The sequence below is a fragment of the Eschrichtius robustus genome, chromosome 1 (assembly GCF_028021215.1).
Source record: "Eschrichtius robustus isolate mEscRob2 chromosome 1, mEscRob2.pri, whole genome shotgun sequence".
NCBI classification, from domain to species: domain Eukaryota; kingdom Metazoa; phylum Chordata; class Mammalia; order Artiodactyla; family Eschrichtiidae; genus Eschrichtius; species Eschrichtius robustus.
In genome coordinates this window covers 38,462,583-38,489,079 of record NC_090824.1, presented here as the reverse complement: position 1 = coordinate 38,489,079, position 26,497 = coordinate 38,462,583, and the positions used below count along the sequence as shown (strand labels likewise).

General features: G+C 37.9%; 1 protein-coding gene across 1 annotated transcript in view; it reads right to left on the bottom strand.

Moving 5' to 3' along the window:
* Nucleotides 1-26,497, bottom strand: part of KCNH5 (potassium voltage-gated channel subfamily H member 5) — a 328,693-nt gene that overhangs the window by 252,224 nt on the left and 49,972 nt on the right. Inside the window, exons 5-6 of the mRNA XM_068523893.1 lie at nt 15,805-15,920; nt 8,241-8,633 (exon numbers count right to left, since the gene is read on the bottom strand). Of these exons, the coding sequence (XP_068379994.1) occupies nt 8,241-8,633; nt 15,805-15,920 (509 nt within the window). The remainder of the gene's footprint in view (nt 1-8,240; nt 8,634-15,804; nt 15,921-26,497) is intronic.

Here is a 26,497-nt window from a genome sequence, read left to right as displayed (position 1 = left end):
GGAAAATCCAAAAATATGTGGAAATTAAACAACACACTTATAAGTAAGACATGGATTAAAGAGAAAATTTCAAGTAAAATTTAATGCTTTTTTAATTAACTGAAACTGAAAATACAACTTAACAAAATTCGTGGGATGCAGCAAAGCAGTACTTAGAGGAAAATATATAACTTAGAACGCATATATTAGAAAGCAATAAAAACTATAATCAATAACCTAAATTTCCACTTTAGCAAACTAGAAAAAGAAAAGCAAATTAAATCCAAAGTAACAAGAAGAAAAGACATATTAAAAATATAGCAAAAATCAATGAAATTGAAAACAGGAAATCAGTAGAGAAAATCAACAAAATCTTAAAAGCTTTTTCTTTGATAATATCAATAAAATTGATATGCCCCAGCCACACTAACTAAGAAAAATAAAAAAGAGAGGACACAATTACTAACATGGCAAATGAAAGAGAGGATGTCACTACAGATGCCACAGACATTAAAAGGATAATAATAATAATAACAACAAAGTGGAATCATATGAACAACTCTTTGCCCATAAATTTGAGAACCTAGATGATATGGACTAACTCCATGAAAGACACAATCTGCCAAAACTCACACACATACAAAAATAGATTCTTTGAAGAGAAATACATCTATTAAACAAATTGATTCAATAAATTAATAACCTTCCAAAACAGCACCAGGCCCAGATGGGCTCATGAGTGAATTCTACCAGATATTTAAGGAAGAAATTATACCAATTGCCTACAATCTCTTCCAAAAGGTAGAAGCAGAAACAATACTTCCTAAGCCAGATTTATGAGGCTAGTATTACCCTAATACCAGAAGCAAAGACAATATGAGAAAAGAAAACTACAAAAGAATATCTCTCATGAACATAGATTCAAAAATCCTCAACAAGATATTAGCAAATCAAATCCAACAATATATAGAAATAATTATATAGTATGGCCAAGTAAGATTTATCCTAGGTATGCATGGCTGGTTCAACACTCAAAAATCAATTAATAGAATCCATAACATCACAGACTAAAGAAGAAAAATCATATGTTCATATGAATAGATGCAAAAAAGGCATTTGACAAAATGCAAAATCTATTCATGATAAAAACTCTCAGAAAACTAGGAACAGAGAGGAACTTCCTCATCTTGAAAAAGAACATCTACAAAAACCCTACAGCTTATATCATATTACATCATATTAAATGGTGAGAAACTAGAAGCTTTCCCACTAAGATCAGGAAGAAGGAAAGAATGTCTATTCTCACCACTCCTATTCAACTTCATACTGGAAGTCCTAGCAAATGCAATAAGAAAAGAAAAGGAAATAAAAGGTATACTGACTGGGAAGGGGAAATAGAAAACTGTCTTTGTTTGCAGATGACATAATTGTCTATGCAGAAAATAGGCAACACAATATTGAAGGAGAAGAACAAAATCAGAGGACAGACACTCAACTATAGTAAAGCTATAGAAATCAAGACAGCGTGGTATTGGTGGAAAAAAATAAACAAATAGATCAATGGAACAGAATAGAGAGCCCAGATAGACCCCCATAAATACAGTCAACTTATCTTTGACAAAGGAGCAAGGGCAATACATTAAAGATAGTTTTTTTCAACAAATGGTGATAGAACACATGGACATCAAATGCAAAAAAATATGAATCTAGTCACAGACTTTATACCCTTAACAAAAATTGACTCAGAATGGATCATAGACCTAAATGTAAAATATAAATTATAAAATTTTGAGAAGATAATGTGGGAGAAAATCTAGGTTACCTTGGGCATGGTGATAATTTTTCAGATACAACACCAAAGGCATAATTAATGAAACTAATAATTAATAAACTGGAATTCATTAAAATTAAAAACTGCTCTGTGAAAGATACTGTCAAAAGAATGAGAAGACAATCTACAGACTGGGAGAAAATATTTGCAAAAGACATTTGCAAATAACAAAGGACTATTACCTAAACTATATTAAAAAACTCTTAAAACTCAACAATAAGAAAATTAAGAACCCCATTAAAAATGAGCAAAAGATCTGAAGAGACACCTGACAAAAGTAGATATTCAGATGGCAAATAATCATATGAAAAGATGTTCATATATCATTAGGAAATTGCATATTAAAACAACAAGATACCACTACACATCTACTATAATGGCTAAAATCCAAAACACTGATGATACCAAATGCTGGTGAGAATGTGTGCCAACCAGAACTCTCATTCATTGCTGGTTGAAACATAAAATGGTAAAACCACTTTGAAAGATAGTTTGGTAGTTTCTTACAAAACTGACATATTCTTACCATATGATCCAGCAACTGTGCTTCTTAATATTTACCCAAATGAGTTGATAACTTATGCCTACACAAAAACCTGCATACAAAAGTTTATAGCAGCTTTATCCATAATTGCCAAAACTTAGGAGCAATCAAGATAGCCTTCAATAGGTGAATGGATAAACAAACTGTGATACATCCAGACAGTGGAATATTATTCAGTACTAAAAAGAAATGAGCTATCAGCCATGAAAAGACATGGAAGAACCTTAAATGCATATTACGAAGTGAAAGAAGGCAATCTGAAAAAGCTACCTGCTGTATGATTCCGACTATATGACTTTCTGGAAAAGGCAAAACTGTGGAGATAATAAAAGGATTAGTGGTTGCTAGAGGTTAGGAGGGAAGAAAGGATGAATAGGCAGAGCACAGAGTTTCAGGACAGTGAAACTACTCTGTATGATACTACAATATGCCATTATGCATTTGTCAAAACCCATAAAATGTACAATACCAAGAGTGAACCTACTGTAAACTATGAACTTATAGCAATATGATATGTCAATATAGTTTCACTCTGGTGGGGTTGTTGGTAATGGGGGAGGTTATGCATGTGTGGGGCCAGGGGCTCTATGGGAAATGTTCATACCTTCCTCTCAATTTTGCTGTGAACCTAAAACAGCTCTTTAAAAAAAGTCTATTATCAGCTGAGCAAACACACTGATAAGAAAAATCAATCAGTTCTAAGGTAGACTTGGCAATGTTTCTATGGGTTTAATAAGATTAAAACTAGTAACACTAAAAAAAAAAAAAAATACTATGTAATCCTTACCTATACCACTCAAACATTATTTCAATTACCTACAGGCTTTAATAAAAAAGTAATGGTGATCAAATTGTATTAAATAGCAATTTCTAAAATGTTATTCTTGGTAGAGCGTCTGAAATTCCACAAAAGGGGACAAAAAGCCTCTAAAATCTATGAGTATAATTAGCTTCTTTGATTTCCAATTCTTGTTTTGATGACTAGACAAGAGAGAAAAATTTGCTATGTAAACAGATATGCTAGAGTGGAACAACACATGTGGCCACTTGACAAGCATAATTCAAGAAAATAATAATTTAGAAAATTATTTTCCGTAAACTTCCCGGAAATTAAAAATATTTATAATACTTCCACTTAGCAATCACTGGCCCAATCATTTTGTCTCCTGAAACAATACATAAGTGATCATTTTTCCAATTTCAATTTGTTCTAACCTAGTTTATCATGTTTACCACTTACTAATACCACTCATTGTCCCCTGAATTCCCCATGTATCACGTTTCCTAAGTCCACTCAGGCTACCAAACTGTGTGTTACCTGCAGCTGCCCCATTTTTCTCTGATGTCTTATAACTCAGTTCCCCCTAACCTCCCAGAGCTGTATTCAAATGCATGCTACAAAAGAGCTTGTTTCTATTCCTTGGATTCCTAGTGATAACATCTTTTACCCCCCGTTATGGTTTCTAGGAAATTTACATTACGTATTTCTTTTCAAACAGAATTATTTCCTTTAATGGATTCTGTCTTCCCAGCCTCACAGTTCTCTTAAAGAATGTCATACCCAGTTCGTGAATTCCTAGTAAATCAAGTTGTCTTAAGAGAGCATGTTGACTGAGACAATCTTGAATACAAAAAGTGTTATTAAGTCCTCTAAGTCATTCTGCACTCGTAGCATGTCAAAGGATTAAATTGTGATCTTCAGACTCATACTCTCCTATTCCCAAGCCACCACTAGCTCAATTTCTCATTTTTAAGTTCTATTTTGTTTTATGTCATTGTACAATCTACTAAAACTTTGCTAACACTTTATTGCTTCAGGTCGGTGAGTCACCAATATGTACTAAGAGCAACGAAGGACTACCAAGGGGATGGAACACATCCCTCAATATCACAGGGCTTATCACCAAGCTGAGGAAACAGACATATACAAATGAAATAATAACATCCCCTCAGACATGCACAATTCTACAAACAAAAATCATTCATATCTGTTTTCCCATCTATTCCTTAAAACCATTGTGTGAAGTAAAAAAGTCAAGCATTCCTTCCCTTTTTTTACAGATATGGAAACTAAGACCCAGCGTCACCATCCCAAAGACTCACAACAAACATGTCCTAAAGAAGGCCTCTAATAATTGAAAGAGAAAGTTAAAGATAATGTGGAACCAAAATATAAGACAATACTAGTTTGAAAGATGAGAAGGTAAAGAGAAGCCCTTGATTTATTTAGAAGGGCAAAGATACTCATAAGTCAAATACTGATGCTAAAAATATTAAGAGTAATCAATTAACAGAAAAACTTCTAATCCAGTAGAGGAAATCCAGGAGATTTAAAAAATTCAGTCAATCCAAAAGATGGCAGAAAAGAAGCAAAAATAAAAACAGAGAAAAGTGAAGAAAAAGCATTTTACAATGGAAAATAAGATGCTCTAAGAAAATCAAAAGGTAATTAATCACAATAAGTGTAAATAGACTAAACTTCCCAGTTAGAAAGACTCTTAGAATGTATAGACTATTTACAAAAGACACAACTAGAGTATAATAATCTAGAATGATAAAAAGTTAAATAATAGAAATACATATATCAAATACTATACAAATGCTAGTTTACCTCTATTAGTATCAAGCCAAAAAGACTTTAAGCAAAAAAAAAGCATTGTTAGTTACAAGAAAAGTTGGGAAATAATGTTGAGAAAATCTTCCAGAAAGTATAGCAAAAATATAAAGGATTGGAAAATAAGGGAAGAAAAAAAAGGAATCAGAGGAGAAGTCTAGTAGGTATAAGAACAAAAGGAGTTCCAGCAAGAGAGAGAATGGAAAAGAGGGGGGAAAGGGATGGAGAAAATCATCATAAGAAAAAAATCAAAACAGAAAACATGCTTTTCTTGATTGAAAAAGGCTACCCAGTCAGTGCCCAGCAAAACTGATGAAAATGGGACTTACACTAAAGCATATTACTGGAAAGATTCAGAACCCTGGACAGAGGAGATACATCAAATTTCCAGAAAGAGAAAACAGGTCACACTGGCTTAAAGTTTCTTAAGAGAATTATTAGAAGGTAGACTGTAATGGCACTGTGTCTTTCAAAATCTGAGGAGAAATTATCTCTGGCCTAGGATATTACAGCTAGCCAAACTGTCCATCAGGTGGGAGGGTAGAGTGTAGAGAGATCTGTTTAAGAAAATGATGTTGATAGAATATTACTTGTATCAATGTACTGGAGGGAGATTTAGACAACTGGCATAGAGCTTAGCGACTGAGTTAGTGATTAGTACATAAAACTAAGCAAATTATAAAACCAACTCTCAGGAAAATGGAAAGTGCAGAAAAGGAAAAGTAATCACAGCATGTTGAAGGTTCAGCTATAAATAGCATATTTGTAGCAGTAATGATATAAATACTTACTATTTATGGAACCAAAAGAATGGTATACCTATATTGAGAGAATGAGGTGATGGAAATAGTGCATATATACAGTTAGGGCAGGGAGAAAGAGGCTAAAACTTCAAATTCCATAGTGAGAAGTCAAAGACAAATCCTAAAACTGAAAAACCAAGAGGTAGGTACATAATCTGGCTGTTTGGTGAGGGAAGCAAATAACAAAGAATCCCTTAAACAAGGGGATTGCCCCTAGTGGTTGCCCCTAGTGTCTTTTCTTTTTTAAAATGAAATATTGCCAATTATTCTTCATGGAAGTTTTACCAACATTCCCTTGAGCAATGTATGAGAGGCCTCAACCCATCGCTTCACCAGTTCAGGTCTCCTACAGAGTAATGCCAAGTTAGGGTTAGATATGCAAGACTTTTACTGAGATAAATGTCTATGAAGGGGAAACGGAGGAGGGAGGAGCCTTCAGACCACAATGCAGGTCTGAAACCTGTGAAGAGGGGAGTAAGAATTGTGTAGAAAGAGCCTCAACCACAGCACAGGTAAATGGGGAGTCCCAGAGCAAAAGTTACTCAATAGAGGAGCTCTTTATTGAGCAGGAGTAAACTAATCATAATGTTACCACCATTCGTAGTCATTGGCTGGGCACAACCTTGGGGAAATATGGCTTCGATGTGTGACCTGCAGCAGATCAGAAAACTATAGCAGGTGTCAGTCAACTGTGTTCAGTGGTGTGTTGGTAAATGATTAACAACTAATTCCACAGAAAGTTAAAGAAAAGTTTTTATTCATAGCATTTGCAACTTTCTGGGTGTAAATACTCCCATTGTGGCCAGTTTCAAGCTACCAGTGTGACAGTGTGATATCACTGAATGCTGAGTTTGAAAGAGATGCTAATGATTGGCTTTCCCAAACCAGGAGCCACTTCCAGGAATCCCCTGTGCTCCATGCAGCAGGTTTTCATGAAAGGAGATCTGAGCAGTGCACATCCTTAGCCACCTTACTCACCAATCTAGTGTGTGTGGTAACTGATGGTATGTCAGTGTAGTTTGTAGGTTTACTTTGCATTTTCCTTAATATGAGTAAGTCTGAGGATCTCTTCATGTATTTGTATGGTATATTAAATGCATTTATTATTATGTGATCTGTTTAATGTATTCACTTTTCTATGAATGAAACCAATCTTTTAATTATTTTTATTAAAAGCTTTATGCCTATGTTCTAAATAATGGAAATCTTAATGCATTGATCTTAATATATTAATCCATTTAGTAAGTGAACATATAAATACTACTTATTATCTTCTTACCATATGATTAGCATTTTCAAAATTAACCCCTCTCAACCCTTCCAGAAGGTAAATAGGGAAGAAATAAATATACCTTAAAAAGCTTGATTAGGTAAAATCTAAAATTAGAAAACAAATTACTATGATTCCTTTTTTTCCCCCAATTTTTCAAGTAACAATTACATGTACAGCATCAAAATATAATGTCTATACTTAACTTTCAGGGAAATATTTTTAATATCATTAAAGTTGACTGAATGCAGAAGTTTTATGGAAAAAGTTACGAAGAAAAGTTGCAATCTACCTCCCAAATATACAAACAATGACAACAATGTAGTGCAGAATTTTCCATCTGAACAGTCTACAAGGACAGAGTAAAATCTTCAGGGAAATTAAGTTTGTAATTATTATTATGAACATATTTTAATAATAGATACATTCTATATTGACTCATTTATATACATCCTTCGTGTAGCAAGTTGAAAATCATCCACTACTAGGTTAGAAGCTAAGAAGCTCTGAATAAAATGGTCTTTCAAGATATTACACATGTTTTAAGTATTTCTTGTTGTGCAGATAACACTGAATAAGCAGAATCTTGAATGTGACCAGACATCAGAAGTCATCCAACATAGTCTCTAACCACAAATGTACTTAGACAAAATTTAAAGCAAAAACTATAAAAAAGAAACCAAAAAGGCAAAAATTCAAGAATTTCTCTTCCATAAAATTTTCTGTATCTTTTTGTTAACTCAAGCACTGCTATCTGGAGGAGTAGAAGTCAAAAGACCTATGGGTGCAGAGTTTTAAAATGCCACAGTTTCCCCCCCCCAAAAAAAAACACACATTTCATCACCTTTCAATCAATTATCTAGTTCATAAACCATATTTGACTCCAAATGCTGTGGCTTTTCTTCTGCTCCACCTCTTTCAACCACAACCTCCAACCATAGCCATTTTTCTAGTAATCAGTATTTTCAACCAGAAATCAAGAAAAAAAAGCAGATGAAAATTATAAGGTAATCAAATATGATAATTTATGGCAAGTGTTTAGTAGGATGAAGATTGTGATGAAGTGAAGATTGTGAAGATTGTGATGAAGGATGAAGTGTTTAGGTGGCTAAAAAGAAGTTTGGATTATCTGTAAACTCCTTTTATCCTAGTTTTCTCAAAATATGTGATTCAAGTACTAAAAAGAAAAAGAAACTTACCTCATCAACATTTTCAAAGGCATTGATGATGTCATAAGGTAAACAAGACAACAGATCGATCACAAACCAAGTTTTCAGATAGTTCATCCTGATCAACTTGGGGTCAGAAATGACCTCTCCACCAGGTCCCACAAAGGTCGTGTGAAAATTTAAAACAATGTCAACCAGAAAAATAACATCCACCACACTGTCCAGCACCAGCCAGGCTATGTTGTTCTGCTTCGTTTTGAAGGACACATTATAAGGAACCATAATGGCGGTGTAGAAGGTAAGAATTAAAATCACCCAATCCCAAGTTGTTTTAAAAGCACAATAGTGTAAAATAATGTGTGGTGGCGTCTTTGGCGCTTCTTGCTTGTACTGAGGAAGGATATCTGATCCCAGCTGAAGAACCTAAAAGAGAGAAAATGTATATATAATGACCCGGACATCTCTGCACAGTTAGTAATGAATTCAAATTTACTGGCAGCCAAACCACAGCCTATTAATCATGACTCCTGATTTCAAGGCCAGTCAGGCTCTGTAGTTTCATCTCCCTCTTCTCCTAAGTTGTATCAAGGTTTGTTCAAAGTCACTCCATGTCCAATCACTCTACCAAAGTTGATCTGTCTGCCATTCCCTCTGGCTTTCTCTCCAGTGGCCAACTGTTGGTTCAAAAACTGGCCCCCATACATGGAGGGCAGGGAGAGACCGAAGAAAGAGGCAGACCACTCCAGATCGGTAGGTGGCAGTTTTAATATGCAAGGGAACTTACTTACAAGGCTTTTATTGGGCAACCACAAGACCAGTAGATCTCTGAACCCACCCACCAAATATTAAACGTTTATACAGAAGCCTTAACTGGGTTCAGTCACATATACAGGTGTGACTGGAGGTCACAACAACACCTGAAGGTCTCAACAACACCTTACTCTCTCAAGCCTGCATCCTTGAAAATGGCCCCCATTGTGGGAATGGTGAGCAGAGTATACATTCCAAGGACAAGGGTTGGGGTAAGGAGCCTCCAACTGCCTGGGTCCAGCTCAAGGGTCAACCCGCAGTCCCATGCTCTCAGTGACCTCCCCCAGCACCAACACTGATCCACAGCACTGCTGGACACCCACTTCTGCAAGTTCTGCACACTCACTTGGCAGGCTTGCCTAGAATCACACATATCTCACTGACTGCCCAGCTGTTATTTGCATGACTCACTGTTATCCATTCTTCACATATTTGGCACCTCAAGGAGCATAACTTTGATTCTGACGGCCTTGCTGAACCCCCAGGCCCCACTGCTGGTGATTTTGCTGTTGTGTGGGACTCACCCAGGGCCCTAATGACTGGCACAGCAATATCAGGGGTATAAATGTTATAACCTGCTTTTCCCTTTTTTCCTTTCAGTCAGGACTTAAAGAATATTGGATTTCCTGCCCAGACGCAAATTCCCTTTAGGAAAAAAAAAAAAAACTAAATATTCAGGTTTGCTTCTCCATACCTTTCCGACAAATGGAAAAATTTCAGTGTAATGTTATATGAACCTTGACTTACTCTGATTAGGTCTCATTAAAGAGACAATGAGAAAAAGCAGATGACAGAGCAAGAGCAGAGGTCTGGGCAACCCTGGGCAAAGGTAACAAACACAGGACTTAACACTTCCTTCCAGAACCTGGAACCTGGAAATTGTGAAAAGGAGTTGAAGCAGCAGCTCAGAGACCTCTGCTCCATGCCATCAATGAAGCTAAAGCTGAGTAAATCTATGTATTAAGGAGTTTGTAAGTGGGACTTTGATAAACAATGTTTTCAGCAGCTTTACCATCTTATGCAGCCAAGTATTTAGTGTCCCTAGGACTAACGGGACCCAGAAAGTAGGAGTCAACAAGTTCAAATTATAAAATCATAAATGCACTAAATTTGTGAATGTGCAAATAGATGTAAACAAAAATACCTGTTAGCATGTAATTCTTACGCCACAAAGGAAAATAAATATACTAGCATTTTTTGAAACTTGAGAGAGATTTATTCTGAAAAGTCTCTCATACATAGAACTTATATAACTGAAAACTAAGCATATAATATAATATAATCATTGCTATTTTGAAATGTGAAAAACATCACTGATATTCTCTTTAGGTGTATATTATAATTATTGTTTTAAGTTTGGGAGTTATAAGAACTATTTATAAAGATTTTTACATATTTATCCTCATTATCAGTGCCCCAGTCATACTTTTCCCATAAGGTCTTAGATTACTTAGCAACAAATTATCCTACAGGCAGGTAAGCTTCATGTTGAGACAAAGCATTACATACACAGAATCATACAGAACCATGGCCTCTCTTTCACTTTTCAACCACTGATCTATTCATTCTAATTTCACTGTGTTAAACATGAAAATTTCCTTCATATTCAATGTTAATATTTTACCACAGTCTATAGTTTGAGCACAAAGAAATCATACTTAGAAAATAAACTCAGTGCCAGGGTACATTAGGACCTTCATGGGTCCTGGGTATTTTTGCCTTCTTAGACCCCTTCCTCCTTAAAAATAATAAAATACAAATTATATTTTACAACTGTATTTTTACAAAGATGAATAAATTAATATTATATATTCAAAATTCTTTTACCTAAAAGTTCATTTTCTCCTTCTACTATTAGTAGAAATTCAAACATCATGTGGGCCCTACACACTGTGTTAATAGACAAGTCGGCCCTGCTCAACACCCTGGAAAAATGTAAGATGTCTCCTCTAGAGATGGAATGGAATCACTCTTTTTTTTTTTTTTTTTTAATTAATTAATTAATTTATTTTTGGCTGTGTTGGGTCTTCGTTTCTGTGCGAGGGCTTTTCTCCAGTTGCGGCAAGCGGGGGCCACTCCTCATCACGGTGCGCGGGCCTCTCACTATCGTGGCCTCTCTCGTTGCGGAGCACAGGCTCCAGACGCACAGGCTCAGCAGTTGTGGCCCACGGGCCTAGTCGCTCCGCGGCATGTGGGATCCTCCCAGACCAGGGCTCGAACCCGTGTCCCCTGCATTAGCAGGCAGATTCTCAACCACTGCGCCACCAGGGAAGCCCTGGAATCACTCTTGAGTTCAGTATTTCTTAAATCTGGCTACAAACTAGAATCTTCTGGAGAAGTTTTTAAAAATAAAGTACACTCATACTCAGACCCCACGCCAGAAAATAATTAAATTCATCTTGTGTGGGTTCCCAGAGAATCTATATTTTCAAAATCTTTCCAGGTGATTATAATGTACAGTTCAAAATAAAAACCCTTATCTTATATTTCTTTAGACATTCATAACCCAGTTCTTCGGAAGGGGACTTGCATTTGTAAAGCAACCCAAAACTGCTGCAAGAGAAGAAGGAGGATGAGCAGGAAGAGGAGAAGAATGGCAGCAACGACAAAGAAAGGGACTCTCTATGTGCTTCAGCTTTGATCCTTCTCATATGCAGAGCACTACTTTAATCTCAGCCCCATCACTAGGACTCCTTTATAAAGCAGCGAGTAACAACTCTTCACTTTGTTATTTCATTTGTACTTTCAGGAGCAATAAGCCTTAGGTAGAGGGGGGATGAAATCACATTTACTGATGTATTTTTGTACTGAGACAGACATATTCTTTCTCCCTGAATATCTGAGCACACTGATTCTAAAGGACTCAGTACCACGGATACAAGTGAGAAGCTGAAGCCAATCAGCAGGATGCCAGAACCTGTGGAAAAGAGATGAACTGCCTGCATGGAGACCAGGATCTTTGAAAGTGGGGATCAGCTCCAAATTTAGGGGGCTTGGTGGAATTAAGATAAAATTTATATGTGTTGGAAAAAGTGAAAGAGCCTGAAATTTAACGGCAAATCCAAATACTCAAGCTGAGCAAATTATATGACTCTGAGTACAACTGGAAAAACTATATCTTTCTGCTAACTTGGTGCTTCTTTTAGGTCAGTCTTTGACGATATAAGAGCACATACAGACTAAATCTCTGTTGAAAACCTTCTTATTTCCACATGGTCTCTGAAGTCAAGCCTAAGACCTGACAGAAAGCAGTTTTGTATTTGAATCAGGTTTGTGAATTAGGGATGACTGATAAAGAAACTAACAATAATCAAAAGGCAGAGCAAAAAAAAAGAAAAAAATCAGGTGGGAAGAAACAGGAATGAAAGTTCCTCAAAAGTAGAAGTAAAAATGATAAGCTGTCAAGCAGAAAGGAACTTTCCATTCGATATGGAAGAAAAAAACTATCCTGAGTGATTCAGGCTGCTAAGGTAGAAAATTTTCCTCTCTATGGTCTCTTTCCTCTTGTTCTTGCCCAACTGTGTTAACAAAGAAAGAAAAACTGAATAAGTTAAGACCCAGTAAGAATCATAACTGCAAAAGTCAGCAGTCACAGAAACAAGCTCCTACACCTTAGCTTGATTTGTAGAAAGAAACGGACAACTGAAGGCAGAAAAGAAAGTAGCTTCAAAATCAAGTAGTACAGGGCTTCCCTGGTGGCACAGTGGTTAAGAATCTGCCTGCCAATGCAGGGGACACGGGTTCAAGCCCTGGTCCAGGAAGATCTCACATGCCTGCGGAGCAGCTAAGCCCATGAGCCACAACTACTGAAGCCCGCGCACCTGGAGTCCATGCTCCGCAACAAGAGAAGCCACCACTCGCTGCAACTAGGGAAAGCCCGTGCACAGCAAAGAAGAGCCAACACAGCCTAAAATAAATTAAAAAAAAAAAATCAAGTAGTACTTATTAACAAGCACGATTGAAAAAAAGAAGTTGTATCTAATTGTCTGCTTTAAATCTTATACTAATTGCATATCATCTTTTAAAATATTGTGATTACTATTATTAGTTAACATTTAGATATGTTAATGTCTTATTTGGGCTTTTAAAAACATGTCTCTCTCCCCCAGCTAACAGTGCTATTTAGAGCAGGAAGCCATACAAGTCTCTCTGTTAGCTATGGTCAAGAAAAACTCCAGAGCCCTTCCAAATCAGAGAACATACTTTACTTCCTAATCCTCTCCAAACTAAATTTAATGTCCGCAACTAGTTAAGAAAGCTACTCTTGAGAACTTCAACTCACTTTTCTCCAGCAAAGCAAACTGATGAAGATATACATTTAATCTTTCTTTTCTTTGGTAAGTTACCTCAGAATGTTTGGTGAGTGCCCATTCAGTGCTCGGCATAATTTTGGCAACTTGATTAGCTTTTTGTCATCTTTTATACCAGTAAGACACATGATGATGACAGAAGACGTGTGAACAGCAAAGCTTCTAGCTGCCTTGGAGTTCTGTCCTCATTCCTTTTCTCTTTCGTTTCAATACAGTTTCTATGGGTAACATTACCTAGTCCTATGGCTTTATGAGGATGATACCAAGGCCTGCAACTCAAACCCAGAGATCCCTCCAGAGCCAGACCCATAAATCCCTCTCCCTTTTAGGGATCTCCACTTGAATTTCCTGTCAGGCACTTCAAACTTAGTATGTCCAAAACTAAACTTATTTTCATTGCCCCCAAATTTTGTCTTCTTCCTCTTCTATTTGACATTTTATTAACCAACAGTAGCATTATCTACCCAGCAGTTCAAGCCAAAAACATAGAGTTGTCTTTGACTCATCCCCTTGACTCTAATCTTGGTACATCTGCAATCTGCCCACTTCTGCTACTGGCTCCCTTGCTTAAAGCCATGGTCATCCTAGCTGAATTACTACTAGAACCTCTTAACTTGCTTCTCTATCTACCATTTCAACACAGAGCCACTAGGTCAAACAAAGGTTCTTGGACATTGTTGTGCCATGGATCTCTTTTGGCAATCTGGTGACATCTATGGACCCATTCTTAGACTAATGTTTTCAAATTAATACAATTAAAACATGGAATTACAAAGACCATTGGGACCAATCTTCCTTTGAGAGGTTTTGTGAAGCACAAATGTGATCATGTCATTTCCCTGGCACATGGGACACCAAACACCACTGTTCACTGTATACCACCTTAACCTTTCCTTCCCTACCTGACTTCACCCACATTGAATTCACACTGAAAGGCATCATACTATCTCATCTCTGAGTGTTTGCACATGCTGGCTTCCCTGGTATAAATGACCTTCATCCCTTCTTCAACATATTTTTCCTTCAAGATTCACTCAGCCCAATATATCTGGAGAAAACTCTCATTCGAAAAGATACATGCAGGGACTTCCCTGGTGGAGCAGTGGTTAAGAATCCACCTGCCAATGCAGGGGACATAGGTTCAAGCCCTGGTCCGGAAGATCCCACATGCCGCGGAGCAACTAAGCCCATGCACCACAACTACTGAGCCTACGCTCTAGATCCCGTGAGCCACAACTACTGAGCCCACATGCCACAACTACTAAAGCCCACATGCTTAGAGCCCGTGCTCCTCAACAAGAGAAGCTATCGCAATGAGAAGCCCGTGCAGCGCAACAAAGAGTAGCCCCCGCTCGCCACAACTAGAGAAAGCCCACGTGCAGCAATGAAGACCCAACGTAGCCAAAAATAAATAAATAAAATAAATTTATTAAAAAAAAAGATACATGCACCCCAATATTCATAACAGCACTATTTACAATAGCCAAGACATGGAAACAACCTAAATGTCCACTGACAGATGAATGGATAAAGAAGATGCAGTATATATATACAATGGAATATTAGCCATAAAAAAGAAAGAAATAATGTCATTTGCAGCGACATGGATGGACCTAGAGATTGTCATATTAAGCAAAGCAAGTCAGACAAAGACAAATATCATATGATATCACTACATGTAGAATCTAAAATATGATACAAATGAACTTATTTACAAAACAGAAACAGACTCACAGATACAGAAAACAAACTTATAGTTACCAAAGGGGAAAGGTGGGGAAGTGATAAATTAGGAATTTGGGATTAGCAGACACCACTATATATGAAATAGATAAACAACAGGTCCTACTGTATATTCAATATCTTATAATAACCTATAATTGAAAGAATATGAAAAAGAGTACATATAATATATATATTATCTATATAATATATATATGTATATATATAACTAAATCACTTTGCTGTACACCGGAAACTAACAAAACATTGGAAATCAACTATACTTCAATTAAAAAATAAAAAAAGATTCACTCAGCCTAGGTATCATCTTATTCAGGTAACCCCTCCCTCCTCTGCTGGATCTTTAACTCCTTGATGATAGGGCCAATGGCCTATTCATCTTTACATCCTTTGCAGAATACCAAGCATGGAGCAAACCCTCAATAAGTGTGTGCTGCACACATAAATTAACGAATTAGTGAACTCCCTATCTCATTTGCTCAAAGAAAACCTCATTCTGTACAGACATCCCCTGGGATGTCATAAATTACCTTCCCATTTCCAAAGTAGGAGAGCATAAAAAGAAATACAGGAAATTTCTATAATTCTACAAGGAAAAATCAATTAGCATATAAGTGTTTGTAAAATAATAGCCATTTATAATAATAAATGTTCAAATAATTGAAACATTTGTGGGGGAAAAAATGTATGACCACCACCATGTTGGGAAGTAAAGTTAATCTCGCACTTACTTCAGCTAGTCTTGAATGTTTGTGGACCACCTCTGTTTTATTCATTGGCGTGAGCTGTTGCAAAACACTTCGGCTATTTGTCAAAGCCCGTGTCAATCGGGCAAATTTTGTCCAACCTTAAAAATAAGGAAAGAAAGTCTCAGTTTTTCACACGTAATGAATATGGAAGCCTACATTCTTGCTAATATTCAAGGGATCTCAGAAATAGCATAACATGTGGAACTAATGAAAAGTATCAATCTAAAGCATTTAATTTCTACACAGACGTCATCATATATTTCAAGTGCGGTTATAAAATAGTAAGTAATTTTTATGTGTGATCTTTGTGTTTCGCTCATATCTAACATATAGTCCCTATAGCCAGGTAGCTAGTTGTCCACAAAATTCTGTCCTCCCCCTTGCATTGTATACGTTTGTTACTGGGAAACAGCTGCCAGCCAGGAATACATTTCCCAGCATTCGTTGCATCTAGGTGTGGGCCTGTCCCTCGTCCTCACCAATGGGTTGAGACAGAACTGATGTGTGTCACTTCCACGCATGCAACAACTTAAGAAGCAAGTGAAACATCTCCATACTTTCTCCATCCTTCTACCAGTTGGATGCAAGTGACAAGATCCCAGGGGACGGCGAAGCCACTGAATCAGTGCATAGAAGAATGCCGTATGCCAAAGATCAACTTCCTTGGATTGTTATATGAGCAAGAAATATGCTTCTACTGTGTTAAACCACTTAAAGTTGGGGGGTTATTTACTATAGCAGGTAGTATTACCCTAATAAAAACCATCCTATCGTATACTTATGTGAAGATATATACACATAAGAGAATAAAGCCCAATTTCAACAAATCTCACATACTATGGTTCTTATCACACACCTCCATCTTCTTTGTAATGTAGCAAAGTTTCTCTCTTATTAACAATTTCATTGATATTTAAAGATTATTTTTGGAATATCTAGAATCCTTAATAATGTTTTCCAAAAGAGTAGTAACCTTAACTTCTGAGGGGAAGGAATGTGAATTTAATGGGAAAGAAATTTCTTCCATTATTTCCAATATTAAAATCATTAATTTTTCATTATTAAGCTAATTAACTTCAAGGAAATGTCAATGAGATGTGAACAAGTAGAACAAAACGAGCCATACTCTACTCCTATCTCAATTATCCTTTCTCTAGGTATCCCAAAAAGCTCTAATCTATTATGGACTCCATTAAAACCACTTGATAATTTCCATGGTATTACCTTTAACTAGGGTATTTACCAAACAACTCCTTAAAAATGAAAACCCCTGATGGTCCAAAGCAATGACTCTAATGGTAATGATGAACTTTCAGACAATGTGACAGAAAATGAAAGAAGAAATCCTGGGCAGGCACCAACCAAATGTCTTTCAAACCATACCAGGTAGGTGACATGATACTTTACTGCTATTCTTCAATCTAACTTTGACTTCAATTAAGGTTTGTACTGCCCCACCAATTTAGCTCTTTCTATGGTATCAACAATTGGATTGGGAAAAAAAGTAAATTGGCATTGGTTAATAGAAGATCTTTTATTCTTTTTCATTAATAGGCCTCATCCTAGTGACTAGAACAGAAAATGTTAGGCTTCGGGAATTGTATGCAACCCTAAGGCTTGCCCTGTGCAATGTGCTGGAGAAACAAAGAAGCACCAGATATGCCACCAACTCTCTAAGAATTCAACATCAATGCAAAAGACCATCATGCAATCTATATCACCAACTTAGACTTTTCTTCTAAGCACTAGACCTATGTATCTAATTGGCCATTGGCCACCTCTTACTCGGATGTTCTACAGGCATCTGACTCTTAACATGTTCAAAATCAATCTTATCATCACCTTCTCCCCCCATCTCCAACTCTGCATATTTAATGTATTCTTGGTCTTAGTGAATGGCCCCATGATATTTCCAGCTGTCCGAATCAGAAACTTGAGATTCACCATCCTCCTTCACTATTACCTCCACCCCCACACACATATCCAATCCCTTCCAAGACTTACAGACTATAACTTATCAATAAATACCCTCAAATTTAATCTCCTCTCTCCATCCTTCATATGTTAGACAATATATCATATTTCACCTGAGTTAGACAGTAGCTCCTAAAAACCACTGTCTCTACTGCTCTCTGACCACATACTCCCCAAACAACTCTGCACATTGCTGCCAGAGTCCTTTCTACAGCACAAATCTTACCATGCACTTCTCCCATTTTAAATCCTTTAAGAGATCCCTGGAAGCCTTCAGGATAACACTGAATATCCTTGGTATACATGTCATTTAGTTTCTGACCCTAAAGATTTGCTCTGCTTCTATCTCCTTCCACTTCATACACGCTCTGTATTCCGGCCTTACTAAAATCAATAACAAATTAAAAGAACAAATTCAAAAGTAAAATTAAATCCACCAGGGATTCTTTGTACACCCTATGACATTCAATGCTTTCATGCTTTCACATGTTATAATCACTCTGTCTACCTGAAATGCTTTTTCCCTCCCCATCTGTCTGGCTAATGCTTACTGGTACCTCCAAACTCAGTTAAAGCATTCTGAGATCCACTGGTAGCTTCTTGGATCCACTCATGAGAGAGATGCGCTCTCCTCTGTGCATTCACACCACAGAATACATACCTCACATGGCACTAACAATACTAATGCAGTTGTTGATAAGCATGTCAGTCACTCCCACTAAACTACCGTCATCTCTCCATTCTCTGCACTTGGTAGAGGCCTGCCATAAAATAGGCCTTTAATTGATTAATTGACTAATTAATTAAAAATTATTTGTAACTTTAAAAATAAGATTTAAAAATAAGCTCCATTTGTATTATCATGAACATAAACATGCAATATTATGTTTTATTATCGTTGAGTTTTGGTTTGGTTTTTGCTTTATTGGGTTAAAATGGTGAGGATGTCTTCAGATGACAGTAACTATGTTGGCAACAGGTATATTAAAATATTTCCTGTTGATCATTTCTCTTCTGCATCAAATGAATATTAAAATTGCATTGAATATTTCTAGAAACTTCCAAGCCAATCTTGACTTCAGTTTCTTTTCTTTTTTTTTTTGGCTGTGTTGCAAGGCTTGCAAGATCTTAGTTCCCTGACCAGTGATCGAACCCTGGCCCTCAGCAGTGAAAGCACAGAGTCCTAACCGTTGGGCCACCAGGGAATTCCCACAAGTCAATCTTATTCTTACTGAGGATTCATATTTCTAAGATAGATAATGTTGCACCTCTTAGTACATCTGATTATTGGATTAAAAGAGAAGCCCATTTTCACTCCCTGTATGTGATAAGGTTTATTCAGAAAATATTTTCAAAAAATAAAAGGAGATATTGAAGGAATGAATTCAATAACACATGGAAGAACACATATCATCAAATGCCATGTGTTCTCTCCTTCCCTAGGATCATAAAAAGAAGTAAACTTGTGAGGAAGGAGAAACATGATGATGAAAGCTTATCGTCATCCTCTGGTTTTCTATTTCAAGCATCATGAGCACACACTACTGTTTCTTAATGAGGAAGCAGCAGTTCCTCATTTAAATATGAAACAAATGTGCCTGTGTAGGTGTATCTCATTTTACACATGAAGTCAATAAAATCAAGAAATACTTCATCCCTTTACCTTATTTCAATTTCTTAAAGGAAGAAAAAATTTTTAAACTGTGAAAATAAAACACCAACATTTTCCTCCATAGTAAAAATAGGACTATCATTGATTAAACAGCAGAAAGAAACTGAAAGAAAAATGTTAATTCTTCATTCTAAAAATTTTCACACAGTGTATTCTGAGTGAGACCACCCTTAAACATAGATGAAAAGGGAGTTTACAGCATGATATGACTTTTAGGTGCCAGATCTTATTCTTTCTATCCCTGGTTGTCTAGTTCCATGACTGGCACATACTGGGCACTAGAAAAATTTCTGAATGAATGAATGAGAACATTAGTAGAAAAGTTAAATAGAAATTAACACAGCACCCCACATTATATGTAGTTAAAATTAGAATATAAAGAAGGAAATATGCTCAGCTCTTAGCAGATACTAATATAACTCATCGGTACTGTGAAAGAAGGGCTTTGGGTTGGAGAAGGTAGAAATGGTGTGGTAGAGGGTTGAGGAGGAAGTGTGTGGAGGATTATAATTTTTCCCTCAAAAAGAGAAGTGGGGAGCTGCTAACAGGAAAAAAAAAAAAAAAAAGGTGGTGACAGTTGTCAAACTGACTCAGACATACTCAAAGAGAGAAGCTTAGGAGGAAATACTTGGGAAGGATTCTTCCTAGAGAAAGCAAAGGCAGTGGTCTAATCAAGTAACCATTTATGAGCTTTGATATCAAAATGCCCTCGGAGCTGGAAAACAAATGCAAAGCCGAGGAGTGTTTTGTTTCACGTTTAAATCAAAGGGAGCTCAAAAAAGATACACTCCCTGAACTGCTCAGTGATCTTTTTGTCTCTGGTTAGGGCTTTCTTGCAGTCCTCAGTTCTAAACAGTTAGCATTTTTCTCAAGTCCCCTATGCCACCCCTCTGTCCTCACTCTCAGCAGATTAGCTTATCAAATATATTACTGAAAAAACATAAGACGAGACAGAGTCAAGATGGCGGAGTAGGAGGACGTGGAGTCAGCATCTCCTCACAACTAGGGCACCTACTAGTCGCTGGTGGTGGACCTCGGACACCTAAGGGGATGGGAGGAATCTCCATGTAATGAGGTAGGACGTGGGAGGGAGTGGGGGGAGGAAAAGTGGAGGCAGAATGGGACCAGCACACCTAAGGGGGCGCTGGGGGAGGGGAGAGGTTCCCACACTTGGAGGGGCCCACTCACAGCAAGGGGGTCAGCAGAGAAGAAGAGGGACCTTCGGGGGATTGGGGAATCAGAAGGGAACGCAGCCGACGTCTCCTCCGCCCGCTTGGGCACTAGCAAGCCTGCTGGGGTTCCGGGCCTGAGCTGCACACCCCCCTCTGCCCCACCAAGGCCTCTTCCAGCTGCATGGGTCCCAGGCCTGAGCCCTGTCCCCCCCAGGGCCCCCTCTGCCCACGTGGCTCCCGGAACTGAGCCCTGCCTCAGCTGAGGCCTCCTCCAGTTGGGGCCTCCTCCAGCCTCATCGGTCCCAGCAGACCTGAGTACTGCCCCCCCACAAAGCCTCCATGGGCTGCGCAGTTCCCAGCAGGCCCGAGCACTGGTCTCCCTGAAAGCCACCATGGGCCACACAGGTCCCGACAGCCCATGCACTGCCCCAACAAAGCCTCTTCCGGCCGAGTGGGTCCTGGGCCTGAGCCCCACCCTCACCAAAGCCTCCAAGGGCCACGCAGGTCCTGACAGCCCCGAGTGCCGCCCCTGACAGGGCCTCCTCTGGCGACGTGGGTCCAGGTGGGCCAAATGCCACCCCCCTCCAAGGCTTCCTCTAGCTGCGCTGGCCCCTGTGGGTGCGCCTGTGGAGGTCTGCGCCCCAGCTGGCCTGCACAGGCACATGTGCTCCAGGCCAGCTCCAGGAAGAAACACTGATAAGAAGAACACATGCAGAGTGGGGCTGAAAAAAATGGGTCCAGAGACCTACCTAGAGGTCTTGGAGGCCTAATAGGGAGGCAAGGGTAGGCTGTAGCTCACCATGGGGGCAAGGACACTGGTAAAGGAGGTACCAGGGATTTTTTTTGTTTTTATTCATTTTTTAATTTTCTTTTTTATTTTATTTTATCTTATTTTTGCTGTTGTGGTTCTGCTTTGTTTTGTTGTTGTTTCATTTTTATTGTTATTTTTTCTAATATATTTTTTATTTTTCTAATTTTATTTTATTTTTTACTTTTTGTTATTGTTCTGCTCTTTTCTGTTTGTTGCTTTTTTTTTTTCCTGCCACACTGCATGGCTTGCATAGTCTTGATTCCCAGGCCAGAGGTAGGACCTGAGCTCCTGTGGTGAGAGCACCAAGTCCAAACTGCTGGACTAACAGAGAACTTCAGGTCCCAGGGAATATTAATCAGTGTGAGGTCTCCCAGAGGTCCTCACCTCAGCACCAAGACCCAGCTCCACCCAACTGCCTGCAAACTCCAGTGCTGAACGCTTAGGGCCAAACAACCAGCAAGACAGGAACACAGCCCCAACCATCCAAAGAAATGAGACAACAAAAAATATGCTACAGATGAAGGAGCAAGGTAAAAACCTACAAGACCAAATAAATGAAGAAGAAATGGACAACCTACCTGAAAAAGAATTCCGAGCAATGATAGTAAAGATGATCCAGAATCTCAGAAATAGAATGGAAGCACGGATTGAGAAAATACAAGAAATGTTTAACAAGGACCTAGAAGAACTAAAGAGCAAACAAATAGTGATGAACAACACAATAAATGAAATGAAAAATACACCAGAAGGAATCAATAGTAGAATAACTGAGACAGAAGAACGAATAAGTGAGCTGAAAGATAGAATGGTGGAAATAGCTGTCGCAGAGCACATTAAAGAAAAAAGAATTGAAAAGAAATGAGGACAGTCTCAGAGACCTCTGGGACAACACTAAATGCACCAACATTCGAATTATAGGGGTCCCAGAAGAAGAAGAGAAAGAGAAAGGGTCTGAGGAAATATTTGAAGAGATTATAGTCAAAAACTTCCCTAACATGGGAAAAGAAATAGCCACCCAAGTCCAGAAAGCACAGGGAGTCCCATACAGGAGAAACCCAAGTAGAAACACACCAAGACACATATTAATCAAACTAACAAAAATTAAATTCAAAGAAAAAATATTAAAAGCAACAAGGGAAAAGCAAAAAAATAACATACAAGGAATCCCCATAAGGTTATCAGCTGATTTTTCAGCAGAAACACGGCAGGCCAGAAGGGAGTGGCAGGACATATTTAAAGTGATGAAAGGGAAATACCTACACCCAAGATTACTCTACCCAGCAAGGATCTCATTCAGATTTGGTAGAGAAATCAAAAGCTTTACAGACAAGCAAAAGCTAAGAGAATTCAGCACCACCAAACCAGGTTTACAACAAATGCCAAAGGAAATTCTCTAGGCGGGAAACACAAGAAAAGAAAAAGACCTAAAAAACAAACCCAAAACAATAAAGAAAATGGTAGTAGGAACATACATATTGATAATTAACTTAAATGTAAATGGATTAAATGCTTCAACCAAAAGACACAGACTGGCTGAATGGATACAAAAACAAGACCCATATATATGCTGTCTACAAGAGACCCACTTCAGACCTAGAGACACACAGAGACTGAAAGTGAGGGGATGGAAAAAGATATTCCACAGCAAACATCATTCTCAAAGGTGAAAAACTGAAAGTATTTCCTCTAAGATCAGGAACAAGACAAGAATGTCCACTCTCACCACTATTATTCAACATAGTTTTGGAAGTCCTAGCTACAGCAATCAGAGAAGAAAAAGAAATAAAAGGAATCCAAATGGGAAAAGAATAAGTAAAATTGTCACTGTTTGCAGATGACATGATACTACTATACATAGAAAATCCTAAAGATGCCACCAGAAAAATACTAGAGTTAATCAGTGAATTTGGTAAAGTTGCAGGATACAAAATTAATGCACAGAAATCTCTTGCATTCCTATACACTAACAAGAAAAGATCAAAAAGAGAAATTATGGAAACAATCCCATTTACCATTGCAACAAAAAGAATAAAATACATAGGAATAAACCCACCTAAGGAGGTAAAGGACCTATCCTCAGAAAACTATAAGACACTGATGAAAGAAATCAAAGAGGACACAAACAGACGGAGAGATATACCATGTTCTTGAATTGGAAGAATCAATATTGTGAAAATGACTATACCACCCAAAGCAATCTACAGATTCAATGCAATCCCTACCAAATTACCAATGGCATTTTTCACAGAATTAGAACAAAAAACTTTACCATTTGTATGGACACACAAAAGACCCTGAATAGCCAAAACAATCTTGAGAAAGAAAAACGGAGCTGGAGGAATCAGGCTCCCTGACTTCAGACTATACTACAAAGCTACAGTAATCAAGACGGTATTGTCCTGGCACAAAAACAGAAATATAGATCAATGGAACAGGATAGAAAGCCCAGAGATAAACCCACACACCTATGGTCACCTAATATATAACAAAGGAGGCAAGGATATACAATATACAGGAGACTGGAGAAAAGACAGTCTCTTCAATAAGTGGTGCTGGGAAAACTGGACAGCTACATGTAAAAGAATGAAATTAGAACACTCCCTAACACCATACACAAAAATAAACTCAAAATGGATTAAAGACCTAAATGTAAGATAAGACACTATAAAATTCTTGGAGGAAAACATAGGAAGAACACTCTTTTACATAAATCACAGCAAGATCTTTTTTGACCCACCTCCTAGAGTAATGAAAATAAAAGCAAAAATAAACAAATGGGACCTAATGAAACTTTAAAGCTTTTGCACAGCAAAGGAAACCATAAACATGACGAAAAGACAACCCTCAGGATGGGAGAAAATATTTGCAAATGAAGCAACTGACAAGGGATTAATCTCCAAAATATACAAACAGCTCATGCAACTCAATATCAAGAAAACAAACAACCCAATCAAAAAATGGGCAGAAGACCTAAATAGACATTTCTCAAAAGAAGACATACAGATGGTCAAGAGGCACATGAAAAGATGCTCAACATCACTAATTATTAGAGAAATGCAGATCAAAACTACAATGACGTATCAACTCACACCAGTCAGAATGGCCATCATCAAAAAATCTATAGACAATAAGTGCTGGAGAGGGTGTGGAGAAAAGAGAACCCTCTTGCACTGTTGGTGGGAATGTAAATTGGTACAGTCACTATGGGGAACAGTATGGAGGTTCCTCAAAAAACTGAAAATAGAACTACCATATGACCCAGCAATCCCACTACTGGACATATACTCAGAGAAAAGCATAATTCAAAAAGACACATGCACCCCAATGTTCATTGCAACACTATTTATAATAACCAGGACATGTAAGCAATCTAAATGTCCATTGACAGATGAATGGATAAAGAAGATGTGGTACATGTATAGAATGGAATATTACTCAGCCACAAAAAGGAACAAAATTGGGTCATTTGTAGAGACATGGATGTACCTAGAGTCTGTCATACAGAGTGAAGTTAGAAAGAGAAAAACAAAGATCGTATATTAATGCCTATACGTGGAATCTAGAAAAATGGTACAGATGAACTTATTTGCAGGGCAGGAATAGAGACGCAGATGTAGAGAACAGATGTGTGAACACGGGGTGGGTGCGGGATGAATTGGGAGACTGGGATTGACATATATACACTACATGTGTAAAACAGATAGCTACTTGGAACCTGCTGTATAGTGCAGGGAGCGCAGCTCGGTGCTCCGTCGTGACCTAGATGGGTGGGATGGGAGGGAGGGGGGTGGAAGGGAGGCCCAAGAGGGAGAGGATATATGTATACATATAGCTGATTCATTCTGTTGTACAGCAGAAACTAACACAACATTGTAAAGCAACTATATCCCAATTTTAAAAAAGTTAAAAGAAAAATCAAAGAACTGAAGACACAAGAAACACAACAGCCTTCAACCTCCCGTCTGTCCCCTCCACCTCAAGACCCACCCACAATGGCGCCTGATTCTTGCCTGTACCTTTATTATCTCAGAGAATTAGGCATTTGCTCTTTCCTGATCATGTATATATTCTATTCATGAACATTTAAGTGGTTTCTAGATTTTTCACTATCACTAACAATGCCCCAGTGAATTTCCTTATGCCGATCCCTTTGTGCTCTTGGGCACATCTGCAATTGCCCACGTTATTAGATAGATTAGTTCATTTGATCTGTCAGCAACCCCCTCTGTACAGTCAAACTTTGAAAAAGTTGAGCAGCCATACTGTCTAGGTCAGGAAAAAAAGACACATCAGCAGTTCTAACTTTTCCCAGCAGTACATTTACTGATCTCACCTTTACTGAGATCTAACCGGTGTGACTGATTATTCAGCACAGTTCACTGATGTTATCGATGTGGTCGATACAGGGTAATGTGAACAGACTGCTGAATATGAAGAGCCTAATAGTTGCTCTATAAGTTGTTCATGGCATTATGAGAACATTTGTTATCCTAAAAGCTCAGGATGCCAACTCCTTCTTAATAAAACATTAGTTTAGCTCTATTGGGTTGCAATCAACCTCTTTGTCATGGACTGCCTAATCTTAAAAATAAAAGGAAGTCACAGAGGCGGTTCAATCAATCTACCAGACTGCAACACAAGACTCTAATCTATAGGAAAAAAGCTTAGGTAAACAATTATACTCTTGGCCATAGAGACCACATGGTATAATTACTCATATTTCATCTGTTGTTTCCTCTCTAAAGAAAACCATTGGCTTCCTACAAGGGGAAGGTTGCTATTTTTGCTGTTGTCTTCATTCTGCAGGAAGTATTTTTGTCTCAATTATTGGCACAAAGATGCCCTAACTATTTGGCACAGGATATTTCACACTGTAAGTGTCTTGGCAGTTTTGGAATCTGTTTGAAAATACTGTACAGTATAAATGGGCAGGGATTAGGACCATCTCTTTTAGAACACATAGGGATAATCAACAGAATGGATTTCTTGGCTGTAATTTTTCCCCTTTGTATTATTATAAATGCTGTATCAGGTACCATTGACTGA